Source organism: Diabrotica virgifera, chromosome 5 (genome assembly GCF_917563875.1).
Source record: "Diabrotica virgifera virgifera chromosome 5, PGI_DIABVI_V3a".
In the NCBI taxonomy this organism is placed as follows: domain Eukaryota; kingdom Metazoa; phylum Arthropoda; class Insecta; order Coleoptera; family Chrysomelidae; genus Diabrotica; species Diabrotica virgifera.
Window position 1 is genome coordinate 163,543,208 of NC_065447.1, and position 19,185 is coordinate 163,562,392.

The 19,185-nt window shown below is 31.9% G+C and overlaps 1 protein-coding gene across 3 annotated transcripts in view; it reads right to left on the bottom strand.

Annotated features, from left to right (window-relative positions):
• Positions 1-17,502, bottom strand: part of LOC114334977 (E3 ubiquitin-protein ligase Iruka) — a 124,266-nt gene extending 106,764 nt beyond the window's left edge. Inside the window, exons 1-2 of one of the 3 annotated variants that reach the window (XM_028285111.2) lie at positions 17,295-17,501; positions 17,122-17,229 (exon numbers count right to left, since the gene is read on the bottom strand). In XM_028285111.2, the coding sequence (XP_028140912.1) occupies positions 17,122-17,229; positions 17,295-17,378 (192 nt within the window). In that variant the 5' untranslated portion in view covers positions 17,379-17,501. Of the gene's footprint in view, positions 1-17,121; positions 17,230-17,294 lie in introns of all 3 variants that reach the window. The other 2 variants (XM_050651640.1, XM_028285112.2) reach the window with 2 other exon arrangements.
• Between the last annotated feature and the right edge of the window lie 1,683 nt (positions 17,503-19,185).

Here is a 19,185-nt window from a genome sequence, read left to right on the forward strand (position 1 = left end):
ATAAATTATTTTATTTAATAGGAGAAGTTGCGCTATGTTACCAGTATTAAGCAAAAAAAAATTGTTAAAAAAATATTTAATAATGTATGAGATATTTATTTTTTTATCAAATGCTACTATATTTTCAATTGCAAAAACGCGGTCATTACCAAAAGAATATAAACCTGTTTAAAATTTTATTACTTTTATTTTTATGTATGTTTTCGATAAATGTACTGATAAATTCAAATTTCAATTTAACTCGCCTCTAAAATTAAATTTGAAAATTGTTCTCATTTGTTTATAATTTGTTTTTTAATAACGTCGCGGGAATTAAACATTTTAAAATGCTGTTCCGATAATCGACTTCCTGGGAATTTTTCACTAATTAACAAATTTTTTTGTCGTTTTTTCTTCTTCTTTTTTTTTCCTTATAGTAAAAGATATAGTTTTGCTTATAGAGGGGGTTTCATTAAGAATGTCCAATCTCTGAGCTGTCGATTCTAGACCTCAAAATATTAAGATTTAACCAAAATCGCTTAAATAAAATATGGCTCCTTATTGAGTTACAGGATGTTTTATTTAAAAATTTAAAAATTATTTTTGCTCAGTATTTTAACACTATTCGACGAATCCTTTTCATACTTAGTAGAAAGTGAAGGTACTGTACACCCTATGAAAGTATATTAAATACAGGTTTCCGGCTATTACCAGAGGCGTACGACAGGGGATAGTAAATGGTTGACCCTTCCCAAATTCTACGTCACTGTCGAAATTGTCATTTTAGCGCAATTTTTAGAATCTCCAATACCTTCTATGTAAATAACTTACTCTTCACTCGTAACGATGAAGTCATTAATTTTCGAGATATTTTCAGTTAAACATGTAACGGCACAGTTATTTTGATTAACGATTTGTGCAGCTTAATTTTTATTTTGAAATATCTCGAAAGCTAATGAGTTTATCGTTAAGACTGAAGGGTATATTATTCACTCTTAACGATAAAATCATTAGTTTTCGAGATGTTTGAAACTAAAAATTAAGCAGCACAATATACAGGGTGTCCCAAAAAGAATGGTCATAAATTATACCACACATTCTGGGGTCAAAAATAGTTCGATTGAACCTAACTTACCTTAGTACAAATGTGCTCACAAAAAAAGTTACAGCCCTTTGAAGTTACAAAATGAAAATCGATTTTTTTCAATATATCGAAAACTATTAGAGATTTTTTATTGAAAATGGACATGTATAATTCTTATGTCAGGAACATCTTAAAACAAAATTATAGTGAAATTTGTCCACCCCATAAAAAATTTATGGGGATTTTGTTCCCTTAAACCCCCCCAAACTTTTGTGTACGTTCCAATTAATTCATTATTGTGGTACCATTAGTTAAACACAACGTTTTTAAAACTTTTTTGCCTCTCAGTATTTTTTCGATAAGCCAGTTTTTATTGAGATGCGGCTTCTTTTTCAATATATTTACGTAAAAATTTTATGGGGTTTTTTTTCCTTTAAACCCCCCTAATGTTTGTGTACGTTCCAATTAAACTATTATTGTGGTACCATTAGTTAAACACAGTGTTTTTAAAACTTTTGTCTCTTAGTCTTTTGTTCATAAGTCACCTTTTATCGAGATGTAGCTTCTTTTTCAAAATATACCTAAAAATGTAAATTATAAATAAATTTTCAGATTATTAACAGGTCTCTATAACCGTACTTAACCATATACAAATATGTGGTGGATTCGACAAATATTCAAAATATCTCGTTAAACACTGGCTTATCGAAAAAGTACTAAGAGGCAAAAAAGTTTTAAAAATAATGTGTTTAACTAATAGTGCCACAATAATAATTTAATTGGAACGTACACAAAAGTTTGGGGGGGTTTACGGAACAAAACCCCCATAAAATTTGTATGGGGTGCACAAATTTTACTTAATTTTTTCTTTAAGATATTGCTGTCGTAAAAATGCCACTTGTCAATTTTCAATAAAAAATCTCTGAGAGTTTTCGATATATGAAAAAAAATCGATTTTCATTTTGTAACTTCAAAGGGCTGTAACTTTTTTTGTGTGCACTATTGTATATAGGTAAGTGAGGTTCAATCAACCTATTTTTGACCCCAGAATCTGTGGTATAATTTATGACCAATCTTTTCGGGACACCCTGTATTAATCAAAATAACTAAATAACTGTGCCGTTACATGTTTAACTTCAAATATCTCGAAAACTAATGACTTTATCGTTACGAGTAAACAGGATCTTATTGACACAGAGTATTAGAGAATATAAAAATTGTGCTAAAATGGCAATTTCACCGGTGACGTAGAATTTGGGAAGGGTCAACCATTTACTGTCCCCTGTCATACGCCTCTGGTAATAGCCAAAAACTTGTATTTAACATAATTTCATAGGGTGTATAGTACTTACACTTTCTACCAAGTATGAAAAGGATACGTCGAATAGTTTTAAAATACTGAGCAAAAATATTTTTTTTATTTTTAAATAAAACCCTTGTAACTCAATAAGGAATCATATTTTATTTAAGCGATTTTGGTTAAATCTTAATATTTTGAGGTCTAAAATCTACAACTCAGAGATTGGACATTCTTAAGGAGGGGGTATGGTTTGAAATCAACATATCAAACACATTTTTGTGAATTTTTTTCGAAACTATGGTAGAATTATTTTATTTTTAAATTAAATAAACACATTAACTACAATTCGAAGAATATTTAAGAAAAAAATTAATCCAAAATATTGAAAAATAAGCCATTGGCGACAAATTTTGGCAGGCAGCTCAAAAAAAATGGATTTTGCGGTGGACATCAGAACTCATCACTGGATTATACGAAACAAAAAATTCAAAAAGATTTTATTAGCTTATGAGTTTAACGAGGTAACAACGTTGAGTTTTTTTATTTTTAATGTTTTTTGAATTTTTGGTATCACTCAAAAGTCAAAAATACGAAAATTTTGATAAAAATTTTGGGAAAACCAACAGATTTAATATTGTTGAACAAAAAATAAGCACAAAACGAAAAATATCTCGACATTGTTACCTTACGAAATGTCTACAGAAAATCTGTGCAAAATATCAGATAGATCGACCGAGTAGTTTTTCAGTTACAATGTCCACCGCATTTGAAAAAGCAGTTTTGAGAAAAATGCGTTTAAAGTTTTGACAACTGCATCTTCATCTTCTTATTTGTCTGCCAAATCGTAAAGTGATGAACATTGGAATATGTTTTTTAAATTGGGGAGTAATCTACAAAAGAGAAGGTGAACAGTTGTTTAACGTTTCTCACTACGCTCCGGCGTGCTGGCGCGAAGCCGCGGCAAAGCGAGTCGAAGGTAGGGATATTCAACACCCTGTATCTCTGGTAATTTTACTCCGATTATTTTGAAATTTTCAGAGAGTATTCTTGAAAGTATGCACTTTTATTTGAAATAATAAAAAAATTTAAATATTTCAAACCATACCCCCTCCTTAATGAAACCCCCTCTATAGGCAAAACTATATCTTTTACTACAAGAAAAAAAAGAAGAAAAAACGACAAAAAAAATTTGTTAATTAGTGAAAAATTCCCAGGAACCCGATTATCGGAACAGCATTTCAAAATGTTTAATCCCCGCGACGTTATTAAAAAAACAAATTATAAACAAATTAGAACAATTGTCAAATGCCATTTTAAAGGGAAGTTAAATTGAAATTTGAATTTATCAATACATTTATCGAAAATATACATAAAAATAAAAGTAATGAGGTTTTATACATATTTATATTCTTCTGGTAACAACCGCGTTTTTGCAATTGAAAATATAGTAACATTTAATAAACAAATTAAATATCTCATAAATTATTAAATATTTTTTAACCAATGTTTTTTTGCCTAATACTGGTAATATAGCGCAACTTCTCCTATTAAATAAAATAATTTATAGTGTTTATTTAAAACGCAAATATTTTTTTTGTAAATTTGATTTTTAAATTTTATCTATAATTATTTAAATAAATAGGGGGTCAAATTAAATTTAGTAAACGATTCTTAAAGTATTCTTAGGTAAACGATTTACCCTTTAGCTTTGCAGAAAAAAATCCTAAAGACCTTCATTAAAATTTAAATTACCCCAGCAGTTAAAAAAGTAAATATTGTGCAAAAATTACCCCTTTTTAATTATTTAAACAATGATCCCCTCATATGATTTCGATACTTTTTTGAAAGTATCTTTTGTATTCACCTAAACTTTGATATAAAATTTATTTCAACCTGTACGGAATTATTTTGATTTTTTTTATTTTATTGGGCTATGATGACATCATCCATCTTGTTGTTGTTCTTCTGAAGCTATTTTCTTGTGGCATTTTTATAATCAAGTATATTCAAATGGGAAATAAGCCACAATTTTACCTAAAAATGATTTTATTAACGTTTCGACGCCCAAGTCGGAATAGAGGCCATGTGATAGCTTATTTGAAAGGGTATTCAATTCTCTATTTAGTAATATAAACATTGGCATAATTATTTGTATAGGGTGTCCAAAAAAATGTTTTAATAAAATTAATTCGCACAGAAAAAGAATATATGTACTTAATTTATTTTATTTTAAGTACATTTTACTACTGTCAGAAAACACAAAAAAAATTATTTGAAAAATAGACATTAATTTCCGCTTAAATCAAATGTTCAAATTGCCAAGAGTCATGTGGGTGGCAGCTTTAGAATTAAATTTAAACGAAAAACAATATTTATTTGTCAAATAAACATTTTTTCAAATTTTCTTACAACAGTAAAACGTATTTTGAATTAAATAAATTACATACATTCTTCTTTTTGTTTCAACTAATTTAATTAAACAAAATTTGTATACCCTGTATAAATAATTATGTTAATGTTTATATTATTGAATAGAGAATTGTATGCCCTCTCAAATGAGTTATCACATTACCCCTATTCTCTATTAATACTTTGTATTTTGACAACTTCAGGTGTGGATGTCAAAACGTTGATAAAATCATTTTTTTAGTTAAATTGTGGCTTATTTCCCATTTAGAATAGTTAATTACAAAAATGCCACAAGGAAATAGCTTCAGAACAACTCCTATTCTCATTTAAAAAATCATCGACTACGCCATCACGCCGAGATGGATGACGTCACTAGTCTGATATATATGCCAAAAAAACGTAATTTAAAAACAAAAATCGGCCGGTCTCGAGAATTTCTAATAATATTGTTTATTTAGCTAATAATGAATTTATGCGTTACTTTATGGATGCACTGTATATTATTTTCATAGTCTTTTAATTTTTTTTTCTCATTTGTCTTTATGATCAGAATGGTATTTTTCCAGAAGTTGAATAGTAGATAGTAAATTTCTTTGTTTCACATCAGCAAGTTTTCCTCCACTTCTGAGAATAAAATCTTCATATTTTCATGCAGAAAATCGTAATATGAAAGATTGTTGTTAATACAATAACATCATCATGGCATCTATACTCTTAGCGGAATGATTACCGCTACCGCACTCTTTGGGCTCTTCCGATTCATTTGTCGCAGTGAATTAGTCCTCATTAAGATTTTGGTTTACAATTGGTTGTGTGACTTGGCGTCTTCTACAATTTTTCTCCATTCTCCATTCATTCCTGTTTTTGCTTATGACTACCCATTCTCTAACTTCCATCTTCTTCAGGTCCTGGACTATCTGTTTTTCCCATCTGGTTTTGGATCTTCCTCGTGGTCTGCCTGATACAGGTCTCCATTTGATAATTTTCTTGATAAAGGCTTCTGGATCTCTTCTTTCTATATATCCTATCCATCTGAGTCGCTGTGCCTTGATAAATCTGACGATGTCTTCTCCTCTCAAAAGTTCTCCTACTTCGTGGTTTATCAGTTTTCTAAATTCATTATTACCAAGTTTATTGGGCCTGTTATCCTCCGAATTATTTTTCTCTCCGGGATCGTCAATATTTCTTCATCTTTCTGTGTCAGACACATAGGTCTGGATCCCGCGTATGAAAAAAAAGTTGATTAATAGAAAGCTGAAAATTTGTTAATAGCTTAAGGGTATCTACTGTCTAGTCGGACAAACTTTGATATATGGGAACGCTGGAACAGGAGAAGTTTTAATTGTGGAACAGGTTAAAAATTTGGAACGGTCAGACCACGAAAACGGCACATGTATTTTGTCCGACAGAACAGACTTAAACTCTCCGAACAGAGATTAAACTCTCATGCAAAAATCAGACTGCTATTTATCACCAAATGGGCGTTTTAATGAGTGGAACATGTAGAATATGTCAAATGACAGGAATTATGACAGGTGATAAATAGCAGTCTGATTTTTGCATGAGAGTTTAATCTCTGTTCGGAGAGTTTAAGTCTATTCTGTCGGACAAAATACATGTGCCGTTTTCTTGGTCTGACTGTTCCAAATTTTTAACCTGTTCCACAATTAAAACTGCCCCTGTTACAGTGTTCCCATATATCAAAGTTTATCCGAGTAGACACCCTTAAGCTATTAACAAAATTTTGGCCAGACCATTGTGGAAAATTTTTAATTCTTCTTTGTATACGGGTTACTTTCCTGATCCATGGAAATTAAGTTTTTTAACGCCAATACATAAAGCTGGTAGTAGATCTGACATTACAAATTACAGACCGATTTCTATATTAAGTACTATTCCTAAGTTATTTGAAAGCTTAGTGTCGGACTGCCTCTCGGTATGTTTCAAATTGTTTCCAGTAGATGAGCAATATGGTTTTCAGAAACACAAATCATCGGAATTAAATCTTCTTTGCTATTTGGATGCGTTGTGAAGTGCTTTGGAGGGTGGGTATCAAGTTGATTCTATTTATACAGACTTCTCCAAGGCATTTGGCAGGGTAAATCATAACATCCTATTGTCTAAATTAGAAGCTGCTGAAGTAGATGGGAAACTGCTTGAATGGCTGGAAAGCTACCTAATAGGAAGGCGCCAAGCAGTAAGGATCCAGGATTGTCTATCTCAGGATGTAGTTGTCAGTTCTGGTGTCCCTCAGGGTTCACATCTGGGTCCGCTATTATTTATTATATTTATAAATGATATTACAGATATAAACTGTGATAAGCTTTTGTTTGCGGATGATTTAAAAATCTTTTCGAAAATAACTAGTCCTGACGATTTCGAAAATCTGCAATTTCAATTAAATAATATACAGGATTGGTGTAAAAAAAATGAAATGGAGCTAAATGTCAAAAAGTGTCATAAAATTAGTTTTTATCAAGGTAGAACGTATATTCCGTTTGAATATAAACTTGATAACACACCACTAGATTGTGTTAATACAATAAGAGATCTTGGAATACTATTTGACAAATCGCTAAAATCCGCAGATCATATCGATTCTATTATTTCAAAAACATTACAGATGCTTGGCTTCATGAAACGAAACTGCTATGATTTTAAAAGTCCCTACCCTAAAATTGTTATACTGCTCTCTTGTTAGACCTCACTTGGAATACTGTTGTAGTATTTGGTCACCTTACTATAATGTTTATGCAGAAAAAATTGAAAAAGTTCAAAATAAATTCCTTAGGTTTTTGGGATTTAAAATTAGAGCTATTAATGGGAGTAACAGGTTTTACAGTTATGACGAAATTAGAGCATTTATAAATATCAATACCCTGGAAGAACGTCGTTATCACCATGATTTGAAAATTTTGTATAGTTTGTTAAATGGTACATAGCCCAGTAAATGAACGGGAAATTCGGCGATACCGTGTAATTTTCAGGGGCAACTCCGAATTGCATGAAAATTTGGATTTACGTTCTACTTACCCTCAACTTCAAAGTTAAAATTGTGCCGTTGGTTGCTTTTACTTGGGGGGTGACAGTCACCCCTTCTCTGGGGTGAAAAAACGTACGTTCAAGATAAGACCGGAAATGGATAAATTGACTGATTTTAAGCAACTTTTGTTCTATAGAGCTATTTACGTAAGTCAATAGTTTTCGAGTTATTTGCCATTGAAAATGTTGATTTTTCGACAAAAAAACTACGTTTTCAGAAGGTTTTTCGCAAATAACTGAAAAACTAAATATTTTATCGAAAAAAATATTCTTAGCAAAAGTGTTCGTTCTTATTCGTCTAATTCCAAATCGAATATTTCAAGGTGAAATCACCGAAAAATTAAGCACTATTCGCGAAAAACCCATTTAAACTTTTTTATAGTGTTTATAAAAAGCTTTGTTTTAATTGTTAACAAAAGTTTTAGCATTAAAAATAAGCGAGTTACGCTCAAAATAAAGTTGGCCCTCTTTTATTTGTAAAAAATCATGAAAATCTCTCCGTGTTTAGCTCCCCAAATGAAATTAATCGCTACCGCTTTACAAACAATTTACTTACCTATCTATTTTTTATATGATCTGTCAGTCTCACCGGTTTAAAGTGTTTATTTTTGAAAGGGTTATAATTGAGAAAGCTTGAATGGGTCACTAATCACAGTGTATGCAAATTTTGAACAGCCATATCTTAACCAATTTTTGTCTTACGGAGAAACAAAATGAAACTAACATATTTGTAATAGCAAAACCTACATTTGTTTACTCTTTAAGATTTTTCTTATCACTAATACTTTTTAAGTTATTTTGACAAAATGAAATTTTTCAAAAATTTTTAGAAAATTTTTTTTTACTATAAACCCAAATGTTTTCAAAAATAAGCACTTCAAACCAATCAAACTTACAGATCATATAAACAATACACATACAGTTAAAATAGATGGTAAAGCCAAACGATTAATTTCATTTAGGGTGCTAAATAGAGGGAGGCTTTCACGATTTTTTTTTACCAAAAATAAGGGGCCAACTTTTTTTCAGTGTAACTCGTTTATATTTGATGCTGTAAACTTTTGTAAAAAACAAATAATAAGCTTTTTTCGATACTTTAAAAATGTTAAAAATGTTTTCCCGAAAAACGCTTCCTTCTTCGGTGATTTCGCGTTGAATTATTCGATTTGGAATTAGACGAATAAGAACGTATTTTTCATGAGCTACAACTTTGCTTCTACTCAATTTGTAGACTTTACTGGTACACCATTTTTTTCGTTTTTTTATAGGCTACACTTTTGCTAAAAATATTTTTTTCGATAAAATATTTACTTTTTGAGTTATTTGGAAAAAACTGTCTGAAAACGTTGTTTTTTTGTCGAAAAATCAACATTTTAAATCGCGAATAACTCGAAAAGTGTTGACTTCGTAAAAAACTTTATAGAACAAAAGGTGCTTAAAATAAGTCAATTTATCCATTTCCGGCCTTATTTTAAACACGCGTTTTTCACCCACCGAGAAGGGGTAAATGTCACCCCCCAAGTAAAAGCAACCAACGGCACAAATTTAACTTTGAAGTGAAGGGTAAGTAGAACCTAAATCCAAATTTTCATGCAATTCGGAGTTGCCCCTGGAAATTATACTCCAAAACGGTCATTTATTGGGCTAACAGCAAATAGTCATTATTTATTGTCTAAGGTTGGTTTAAAGTTCCTTCATACAGTACTCGAAATGCAGTTGAAACCACTTTTCATGTACCATTTCATCAATGTAATTATGGCCTCAATGAAGCTATAACTAGAATGTTACGTCTAGCAAATCAAAATACTGAGAGGCATAATTTTAGTTCCACACCCAACCAATTTATACGCGACTTGCAACAAATTAATATTGTCTCTTAATTGTTTTGTTATGTCCACCTTTACCCGTCTGTTTCTAATTTGTTCTTTATGTAATTAATTTATTTTAACTATTTTAACTATTAAATTTTATGTGTTATATATATGGCTTATATTTAGTATGCTAAATTGTTCCAAAATTTGTAAAAAATTGTAACTGTATTGGGCTTGTCCCGTGGAAATAAAAAAACAAAACAAAACAAATTTTCAGCTTGCTATTAATCAACTTTTTTTTCATACGCGGGATCCAGACCTAACATTACTTCAGCACTATATGTGATTACTGGTCTAATTGCAGCACTGTAAATTTTCAGTTTTGTATTCTGAGTAAGCTTCTTATCTTTGAGGAAGTTGTATTTCCAGTAGGTTCTGTTTCCTTTCTGGATTCTTTCATTGATTAATATGCTTTAATCATTAGTAGTTCCCCAAGTTATTGAAATTGTTCTACCTTTTCAAACTCATATTCACCAATATTTAAACTTGTCACTTTAACTGGGTTTTTTCTTGAGCATGGTAGGTATTTTGTTTTAATTTATTGCTAAACCCCTTTTGGATGCTTCCTTACATAACTTCGCAAATTCTTCCTTTAAACTGTGTAGGTTTCTGCTAATTAATGCTATGTCATCAGCATATGCCACAAGTTGAGACGTTGATGTTACAATTGAACCTTTTATTTCTGTATTGTTCCTTGAGGTCAGCAATCATCATAGCTATTCGGATTTTAGAGACGGATGCTCTGAAGGAAAGTTCATTTGATGTACATCCGTACCATTCTCTCAGGTTGCGCAGCCACGATATTCTGCGTCTCCTTATGCTCCTTCTTCCTTGAATCTTTCCCTGCGTAATGAGTTGGAGCAAGTCGTATCTCTCTCCACATATAATATGCCCGAGATATTATATTTTGTTTTTTTGACGGTATTTCCATTTTTTTATTCATCTTTCTCAGAACCTCTTTGTTTGTGACATGTTCTGTCCACGATATTTTCAGAATTCTTCTGTACACCCATAGCTCGAATGATTCTAGTTTTTACATTGATGCAACATTCAAGGTCCAAGCTGCCATTCCATAAAACAAAGTCAAGAAAACGTAGTACCTAGCCAACCTAACTCTTAGCTCCAACTTCAAATCGCTTGTGCATAGCACTTTTCTCATTTTGTTAAATACATTACATAGTTTTCCACCTTTAGACGTATCGAAGGAGTATGACAACTGTCACTGTGACAGGAGAATTTTATAAAATACTCCTGTCAGACGTCTAAAGGTGGGAAACTATGTAATTAAGTCACAACTTGTGAGATAAAAAGAGATGAAATTAGTAGAAGTTGAAATTATCGATAGAAACATGTAAATTAACATTACATTACATAGTTTCCCACCTTTAGACGTCTGTGGAAGGAGTATTTTATAAAATTCTCCTGTCACAGTGACAGTTGTCATATTCCTTCGATACGTCTAAAGGTGGAAAACTATGTAATGTATTTAACAAAATGAGAAAAGTTCTATGCACAAGCGATTTGAAGTTGGAGCTAAGAGTTAGGTTGGCTAGGTACTACGTTTTCTTGACTTTGTTTTATGGAATGGCAGCTTGGACCTTAAATGCTGCATCAATGAAAAAACTAGAATCATTCGAGCTATGGGTGTACAGAAGAATTCTGAAAATATTGTGGACAGAACATGTCACAAACAAAGAGGTTCTGAGAAAGATGAATAAAGAAATGGAAATACCATCAAAAAAAGAAAATATAATATCTCGGGCATATTATATGTGGAGAGAGATACCACTTGCTCCAATTGATTATGCAGGGAATGATTCAAGGAAAAAGAAGCATAGGGAGACACAGAATATCGTGGCTGCGCAACCTGAGAGAATAGTACGGATGTACATCAAATGAACTTTCCTTCAGAGCATCCGTCTCTAAAATCTGAATAGCTATGATGATTGCTGACCTCAAGAAACAATACAGAAATAAAAGGTTCAATTGTAACATCAACGTCTCAACTTGTGGCATATGCTGATGACATAGCATTAATTAGCAGAAACCTACCCAGTTTAAAGGAAGAATTTGCGAAGTTATGTAAGGAAGCATCCAAAAGGGGTTTAGCAATAAATTAAAACAAAATACCTACCATGCTCAAGAAAAAACCCAGTTAAAGTGACAAGTTTAAATATTGGTGAATATGAGTTTGAAAAGGTAGAACAATTTCAATAACTTGGGGAACTACTAATGATAGAAGCATATTAATCAATGAAAGAATCCAGAAAGGAAACAGAACCTACTGAAAATACAACTTCCTCAAAGATAAGAAGCTTACTCAGAATACAAAACTGAAAATTTACAGTGCTGTGATACATCACAGCCCTGGTTGAAGTAAATTAGATAGTTAGAGTAATTCAGAAGGTAGCAAAATTTAACTTCATTGAAAAAAAACAGGAAAATTCTATAAACTACAAGGTAAGTTTAAGTTGAGCATTACAGGGGTAGTTCAGATTATCAAATTGTTCGGATTATCGAACATACATTCGAAATATATACAAAGCTCATAAACATAGTACATATGTACTATGTACATACGTTTTAGTTACAAGGAATAAAACACCTGCATAATAAACAAAATTGTATGTATTTCTGCATAAACAAAACAAAAATCCGCGGTCATATTTTGCCCATATTGTCATATCAAATCCAAAAATTCGGTCCGCAATCATATTTTTTAGGGCACAATATATGACATCAAAATAGAGATGTCACTTATGCACATATTGCAGTTATACTTTGGAAGTAACAGGACAACTTACAAAATAGTAAATAAAAGGATAACAAGGACAATCTGGCAAGAGCCCAACATCTGAGACCTAACTGCAATAAAAAAGTTAAATGAAAAACCATAAGCTGTAATAGAAGAATAGGATACAAATTTTCATTGTGTGATGTTGCAATTTTCTATTTCTATCCATATTCAAAATATAGAACTTAGTTCTTTAGGCATTCTACTTTAATTTGTACACTAAAATCGTATTTTGAGAAATAACATATCCATACTTTTGCCTAAGTAATATAAGTAAGCAAGTAGAGAATATACGAAAAAATACTGGACAAAAAAATAATCAGAAAAATTGACAGCACACTAGAGGAATCACAAAGCGGTTTCAGAAAAGACAGAAGCACCCAGGATCATATATTTATTTACAATCAAGCAAATAATAGAAAAATATCAGCAACAGGAGAAAAAAATGTATATGGCTTACAGAGATCTTGAAAAGACTTTTGACACGGTAGCAAGGCAAAAATTATGGGAAATATTAGAGAAGAGAGGTATGAGTAACAAAATGATAAGGGTAATTAAGAACATTTACAGCAACAATGTGAATTATATTATCAGCCAAAACAGAACATCAACACCATTTACTACAAACGAGGGACTGAGACAAGGAGGAGGATTAAGTCCAACACTGTTTATAATTTACATGGATGAGATAATTAAAGAATGTAAAGTAAAAGTAGAATTCAAAACAGAATACAAAGAAAAACAGAAACTAATTAAACAAAAAATAAAGGTAGCTAAAGAAAAATGGATGGAGGATAAATGCAAGGAATTAGAAAAGTTGAATGAAAAACATGATACGTTTAATATGTTTAAAAAAGTTAGAGAAGTAGCTGGTCTTTATTATAAGAAAACTCCACATACTATAACCGATTCGTCGGGAAAAATGATAATAGACGAACACGAAATTCGAACTACCTGGTATAATTATATAAATGAACTGTATAATGATGATAGACCCGAAGAACTGGACACTTTAGATGAAGGTGAAGGACCAGAAATACTAAAATCAGAAATATAACATGCTATAAAATTGGCAAAAAACAAGAAAGCCGTTGGTCCCGACAACGTACCTACAGAAATGTTAAAGCTCATAAATGAGGAAAACATTGGAATACTAGTCAAACTTTTCAATGATGTTTATTCGACTGGTGATATCCCTGAAGATTGGTTAAAGTCCGAATTCATAACCCCACCTAAAAAACAACGTCCGAAAAACTGTAACGACTATAGAATGATAAGCCTTATGAGCCACACCCTGAAAATCTTTTTACGTATCATCCACAGTAGAATCAGAGATAAATGTGAAGAAGACCAGGATGAAACACAATTTGGCTTCAGAAATGGACTGGGAACCCGGGACGCACTCTTTGCACTAAATGTGTTATTGCAGAAATGCTGAGATCAAAGGAAAGACGTCTTTGCTGTATTTATTGACTATGAGAAGGCCTTTGATCGAGTACAACATCACAAATTAATTAAAATATTAAAGGATAAAGGAGTTGATAGTCAGGATGTGCGAATCATAGAAAAATTATACTGGCGTCAAACAGCGACAGCTTGCATAAATGGAAAATCAACAGAAATATGCAAAATACAAAGAGGTGTCAGACAGGGTTGTATACTGTCTCCACTGTTGTTCAATTTGTATTCAGATAGAATATTTAAGAAAGCGCTGCATAATTTGGAATGGGGTGTGAAGGTTAATGGAATTCTGATAAATACAATCAGATATGCAGACGATACAGTTATTTTAAGTGATGATATGAATGGATTACAACACCTTTTAAATGCCATTGACACAGTGGGAAGAGAGTTTGGCCTAAATATATAAACTGTTCAAAAACAAAATACATGGTATTTAGCCGTTTGGCCCATCAAGATTCACGGTTATATGTTGATGGTACCCAGTAATTCAAAGAGTACCCAGTTTTAAATATCTTGGTTGCCATATTACTGAACAACTAGATCCAGATAAAGAGATAAAATGTAGAATCGAGATAGCCCACACAACATTTTTAAAAATGAGGTCATTCTTCTGTAGTGATACCTTGCAACTTCAACTTCGAAAGCGCATGATTAAATGCTACATTTGGTCAGTCCTCTTGTATGGTGTCGAAGCATGGACATTAAAAATATCCACCATTAACCGTTTGGAGGCCTTTGAAATGTGGCTGCACAGACGTATTCTGAAAATACCATGGACGGCTACGCTGACAAATGTGGCAGTCCTTAAGAGAGCAAATGCTACCCACGAGCTGCTTGATAACATCAAATATAGAAAGATGGCCTATTTTGGACACGTAGTAAGGGGAGACTGGTATAATATTCTTCAACTTATTATGATAGGTAAAATCGAAGGACGCAGAGGAATTGGTAGAAAGCAGGCCTCTTGGTTGAAGAATATCCGGGAGTGGACAGGAATAAAGAAAGCAGAACACCTATTTAGAATAGCTCGAGACAGAGACAGTTTCGCCATGTTAATCGCCAACGTCAAGGGGACTTGATAGGGCACGTTAAGAAGAAAAGTAAAAGTGAAAAAAATGCATGTGGGTTATAGAAATTTAAGAAGAGTAGACATTTCAAAAGGAGCATTCGCTGATGACGTCGTCATATTGGCCGAAAATGAGAAACAACTACAAAGAAATATAGAAATATGGAATGAAACACTAAAAAAATATGGAATGACAATAATTAAAAATAAAACAAAAGTTACGGTCATGGAGAAAAAGGAAGAAGAAGAAAAGATAAACATAAAATAGAAGAAGTAAATATAGAACAAGCACGAACATTCCAATACTTAGAAGTAAAATTAGAAGACAACAGAAGACAGGAAACAAAAGTTAATAATAGAATTCAAAAAACAATGAACTTATACTATGCAATGAGCAATAAATTCATAAATAAAAAATAACACGAAAAACAAAAATTAATGTGTTCAAGTCAATATATAGACCTGTATTAACCTTTGGTTGCGAATCATGGGTACTAACAGAACGACAAAAGAGTAAAATACAGGCAGTAGAAATGAAATACCTTAGACGAGTTCGAGGAGTTACCAAAAGAGATAGACTACGGAGCACTCAAAGAAGAGAAGATTTGGAAATCGAGTCAACGTTAGAATTTATAGAGAGAAGGCAACTCAGTTGGTGGGGTCATCTTCAGAGAATGGATCAGACAAAACCGGTGAAAGAAATTTGGCAGGCAAAAACTCAAAGAAGAAAGAAGGTAGACCACGACAAACATGGGACAGAACACTAGGCAAAATAATCGAGAAAAGGGGAACAATGAGGATAGAAGCAAGGACGCTGGCTAGAAATAAGAAGGACTGGGTCAAATTTGTACGTAATATAAATGTATAGCAGTTATTAGTTAAATTTAAGATTAAGTTGTTTTTGTATTGTATTATAATGTAACACAATGTAATGTATTGTCGCCTTACACCACTAATGCCCCATTTCACCAACGATACCTAAACAGTTGCCTTATTAAGTAATTCTTATTGATAGGAACTTCCTAAGTCAATACTTAAGAACAATAGCGTTTCACAACTAAAAGAACTGCCTATCTAGGAAATTCTTTCCTAGGTATTAAGTCAGGTACTTTTGAACTATTTTTGGTAAATAAAAAGAAGAATAAGATGACATTACCTTACTTTTTCGATTATTTGTCATAATTGTTTGTTTGCCAAGTTGGTTTTATTCAGTTTTGTACAGTTATAGTTATTTTATTTAGTAGTTAGTTATTTGTAAATTAAGTTTGTTAAGTTTTATATATTATTTGTATATGTACAGTAAAATGGAAGAAAAGAAAAGAGTTGTAAAACTCACATATGACGAAAAATTAAAGTTAGTTGAATTGTCTCTAATGAAATAATTTTAAAATAAATAATATGTTAAAAATTGCTTCTTTTTTATTAATTTTTAATGAAACACTTTTAGTGATACCATGAATGGGTTTTTGAAACACAACACTAGTTTGTTAGGTAGTAGGTAGACTACATAATTTTGTCAATAGACCTGTAAAAAACTCCAAAGGATTTTCTATATTTTCCAATACATAGGTATTATATTATTAATATAAAATAAAATACAAAATTACAACTAATATACCTAATATTACAGAATAACAGAAAAATTAAGGTAAGAAGCAAATTATTGACAAACGTCACAAGTACATTAGTCAAAATTGTAAAAATATAACCTGACTGTCAACGATAAGTAATACCTAAAGTTTAGGGAGGTCGAAAAACATATCCTACCGTTAGGTAATGCTTAAGGGGTTTAGGCAATTCTGATTGTATGGTGAAATCCATTTTAGAGTTAGGAAATACCTAAACCCACTTAGGTAATTCTTAAATATTTAGGTATCGTTGGTGAAATCGGGCATATGTGGTAAAAAGGTTTTTTGAAAATATAATATAAGTAAGCTGGTCTTATTTTTTCTTGACAATTAAACAAATGTAGTAGGAACATTATCAGGTTATTACTTGGTTGACAGTATGTAATTGAAGTTTAGTGGTAGATTCTCCGAAAAAAGCAAAACCCTTAAATTGTGTTAATGACTTTAAGGAGCATTTAAATTTTTTAGGACATTTAATACTCACCACATCTGCGTCTACCCAGTCTTCTACATCGATCATTTCTTCATTATCCTCTGGAGTTTCCTGCAGTTCTTCTATAAAGCCATCGGAGCAATGGGGACATGTGAAATTCTGAAAATAGTGAATGTAATATTACTGATAAACAGACAACCACCTTCATATGGAGTTTAGTTTACCGCTGATGCATTTTGAAATTGAACATTACACATATGGCAATAAAACTTCTGTGGAGGTCTGTCTTCTACAGCTGCTTCTGCCATCGTAAAAGCTTTTACAATTGATTACTATTGATTTAAAAAATGAACTTATGAAAACACTTCCTGAGAAACGACTTCGACCACCATATTTTTTATCATAGAACGCTACTTTTTATTGACAGTATTGACAGGTGATGCACTTCAGTTTAATCATTTTATGATAACGTCATCTTCTCAAAAGTTCAAAAGATCACAAAATCAAATGGTGAATAAAATTATCTTTCTACATTTGATCAAATTTGGGTAATTTTTAACTAAAATACGTGATTAAATTAAGTTATGTTACGTTATAATCAAACACTTCATTTTTTAATTAACATCAATAATTCATAAGAAATTACTGTCACCATACAACCATCAATACATTAAGTTTATAAGGGCCGTTTGCACCGTTTAAAGTAAATCATCATCCAGGATTCTGTATCCAAAGTTGAACATAGGCCTCCACTAATATTTTCCAGTTTTGTCGATCTTGGGCTTCCTGTAACCAATTCACAGCAATCCTTTTGACGTCGTCTGTCCATCGTGTAGGTGGTCTACCTCTACTGCCTTCTCTTGGTTTGGTCTCCACACTGTAATTTTTTGGGTCCACCTCCCGTCCTTCATTCTGGCTACATGGCCCGCCCAATTCCACTTCAGCCATGCTACTCGCTCTATGACATCTGTGACGCCTGTCCTTCTTCTGATTTCTTCGTTTCTGACCCTGTCTCTGAGAGTCAGTCCAAGTAGTGACCGTTCCATTCTTCTTTGGACCACTCTCTGTATGACACTATGCATTTTCTTATATCATTTCTAATATCGTTTCTTGTATACATTTTCTTGTATAATTTCTTGTACGTACATTTGTGCCCTGTATTACACACTATGCAAGTTCTTGTATCGAAAATTGTATGAAATTCGGCACGTGATTGGTCGATATTTTGTTTGTCACCCCATGTCACGTTATGGTAGTACTGCATCTACAGCTGATTTTAAGGATTTTATAAAATTTATAAACTTTTAATTAACATTTTAATGTTAACCAGAATTTTACGTTGACTGTTTGAGGTTGATTATTTGTGTTTTTATTTTGTTTTGAATTTGTGCTAAAATATTTGCATTAGAATTATCTTCAATTTGATCCAAATTAGGAGGTATTGTATTTTATAAAAAATTACTCACCATGAAACCTAAATTTATAGTTTGAACTTTACTAGAAGCTAAATATATGGTTATTAGTAGAACAGTAGTCCATACCAAACGGTATATTAAGTATCAATATAAGATTTATAAATAATACCTACAAAAACACAAATAAACTCATCAATACATGATCCCATTTTCATTTCGGCCGCCATTATGAGTAAGTAATTATGACATTTTAGATGTTTTACCAGCAGGTTTTACGATTTTGCTCTTTGCGCAGAAATTGGCGCAGTTCTTGTACAAGAATCTGTGTCTGACTCAAATTCTTGTATCGTTTCTTGTATCTGTGTATGACACTATGCATTTTTTTGACATATCAGAAACGATATTAGAAATGATACAAGAAAATGTATAGTGTCATACAGCCTTATGGCTGTATGACACTATACATTTTCTTGTATCATTTCTAATATCGTTTCTGATATGTCAAAAAAATGCATAGTGTCATACACAGATACAATAAGAAACGATATCAGAAACGATACAAGAATTTGAGTCAGACACAGATTCTTGTTCAAGAACTGCGCCAATTTCTGCGCAAAGAGCAAAAACGTAAAACCTGCTGGTAAAACATCTAAAATGTCATAATTATTTACTCATAATCATAATAGCGGCTGAAATGAAA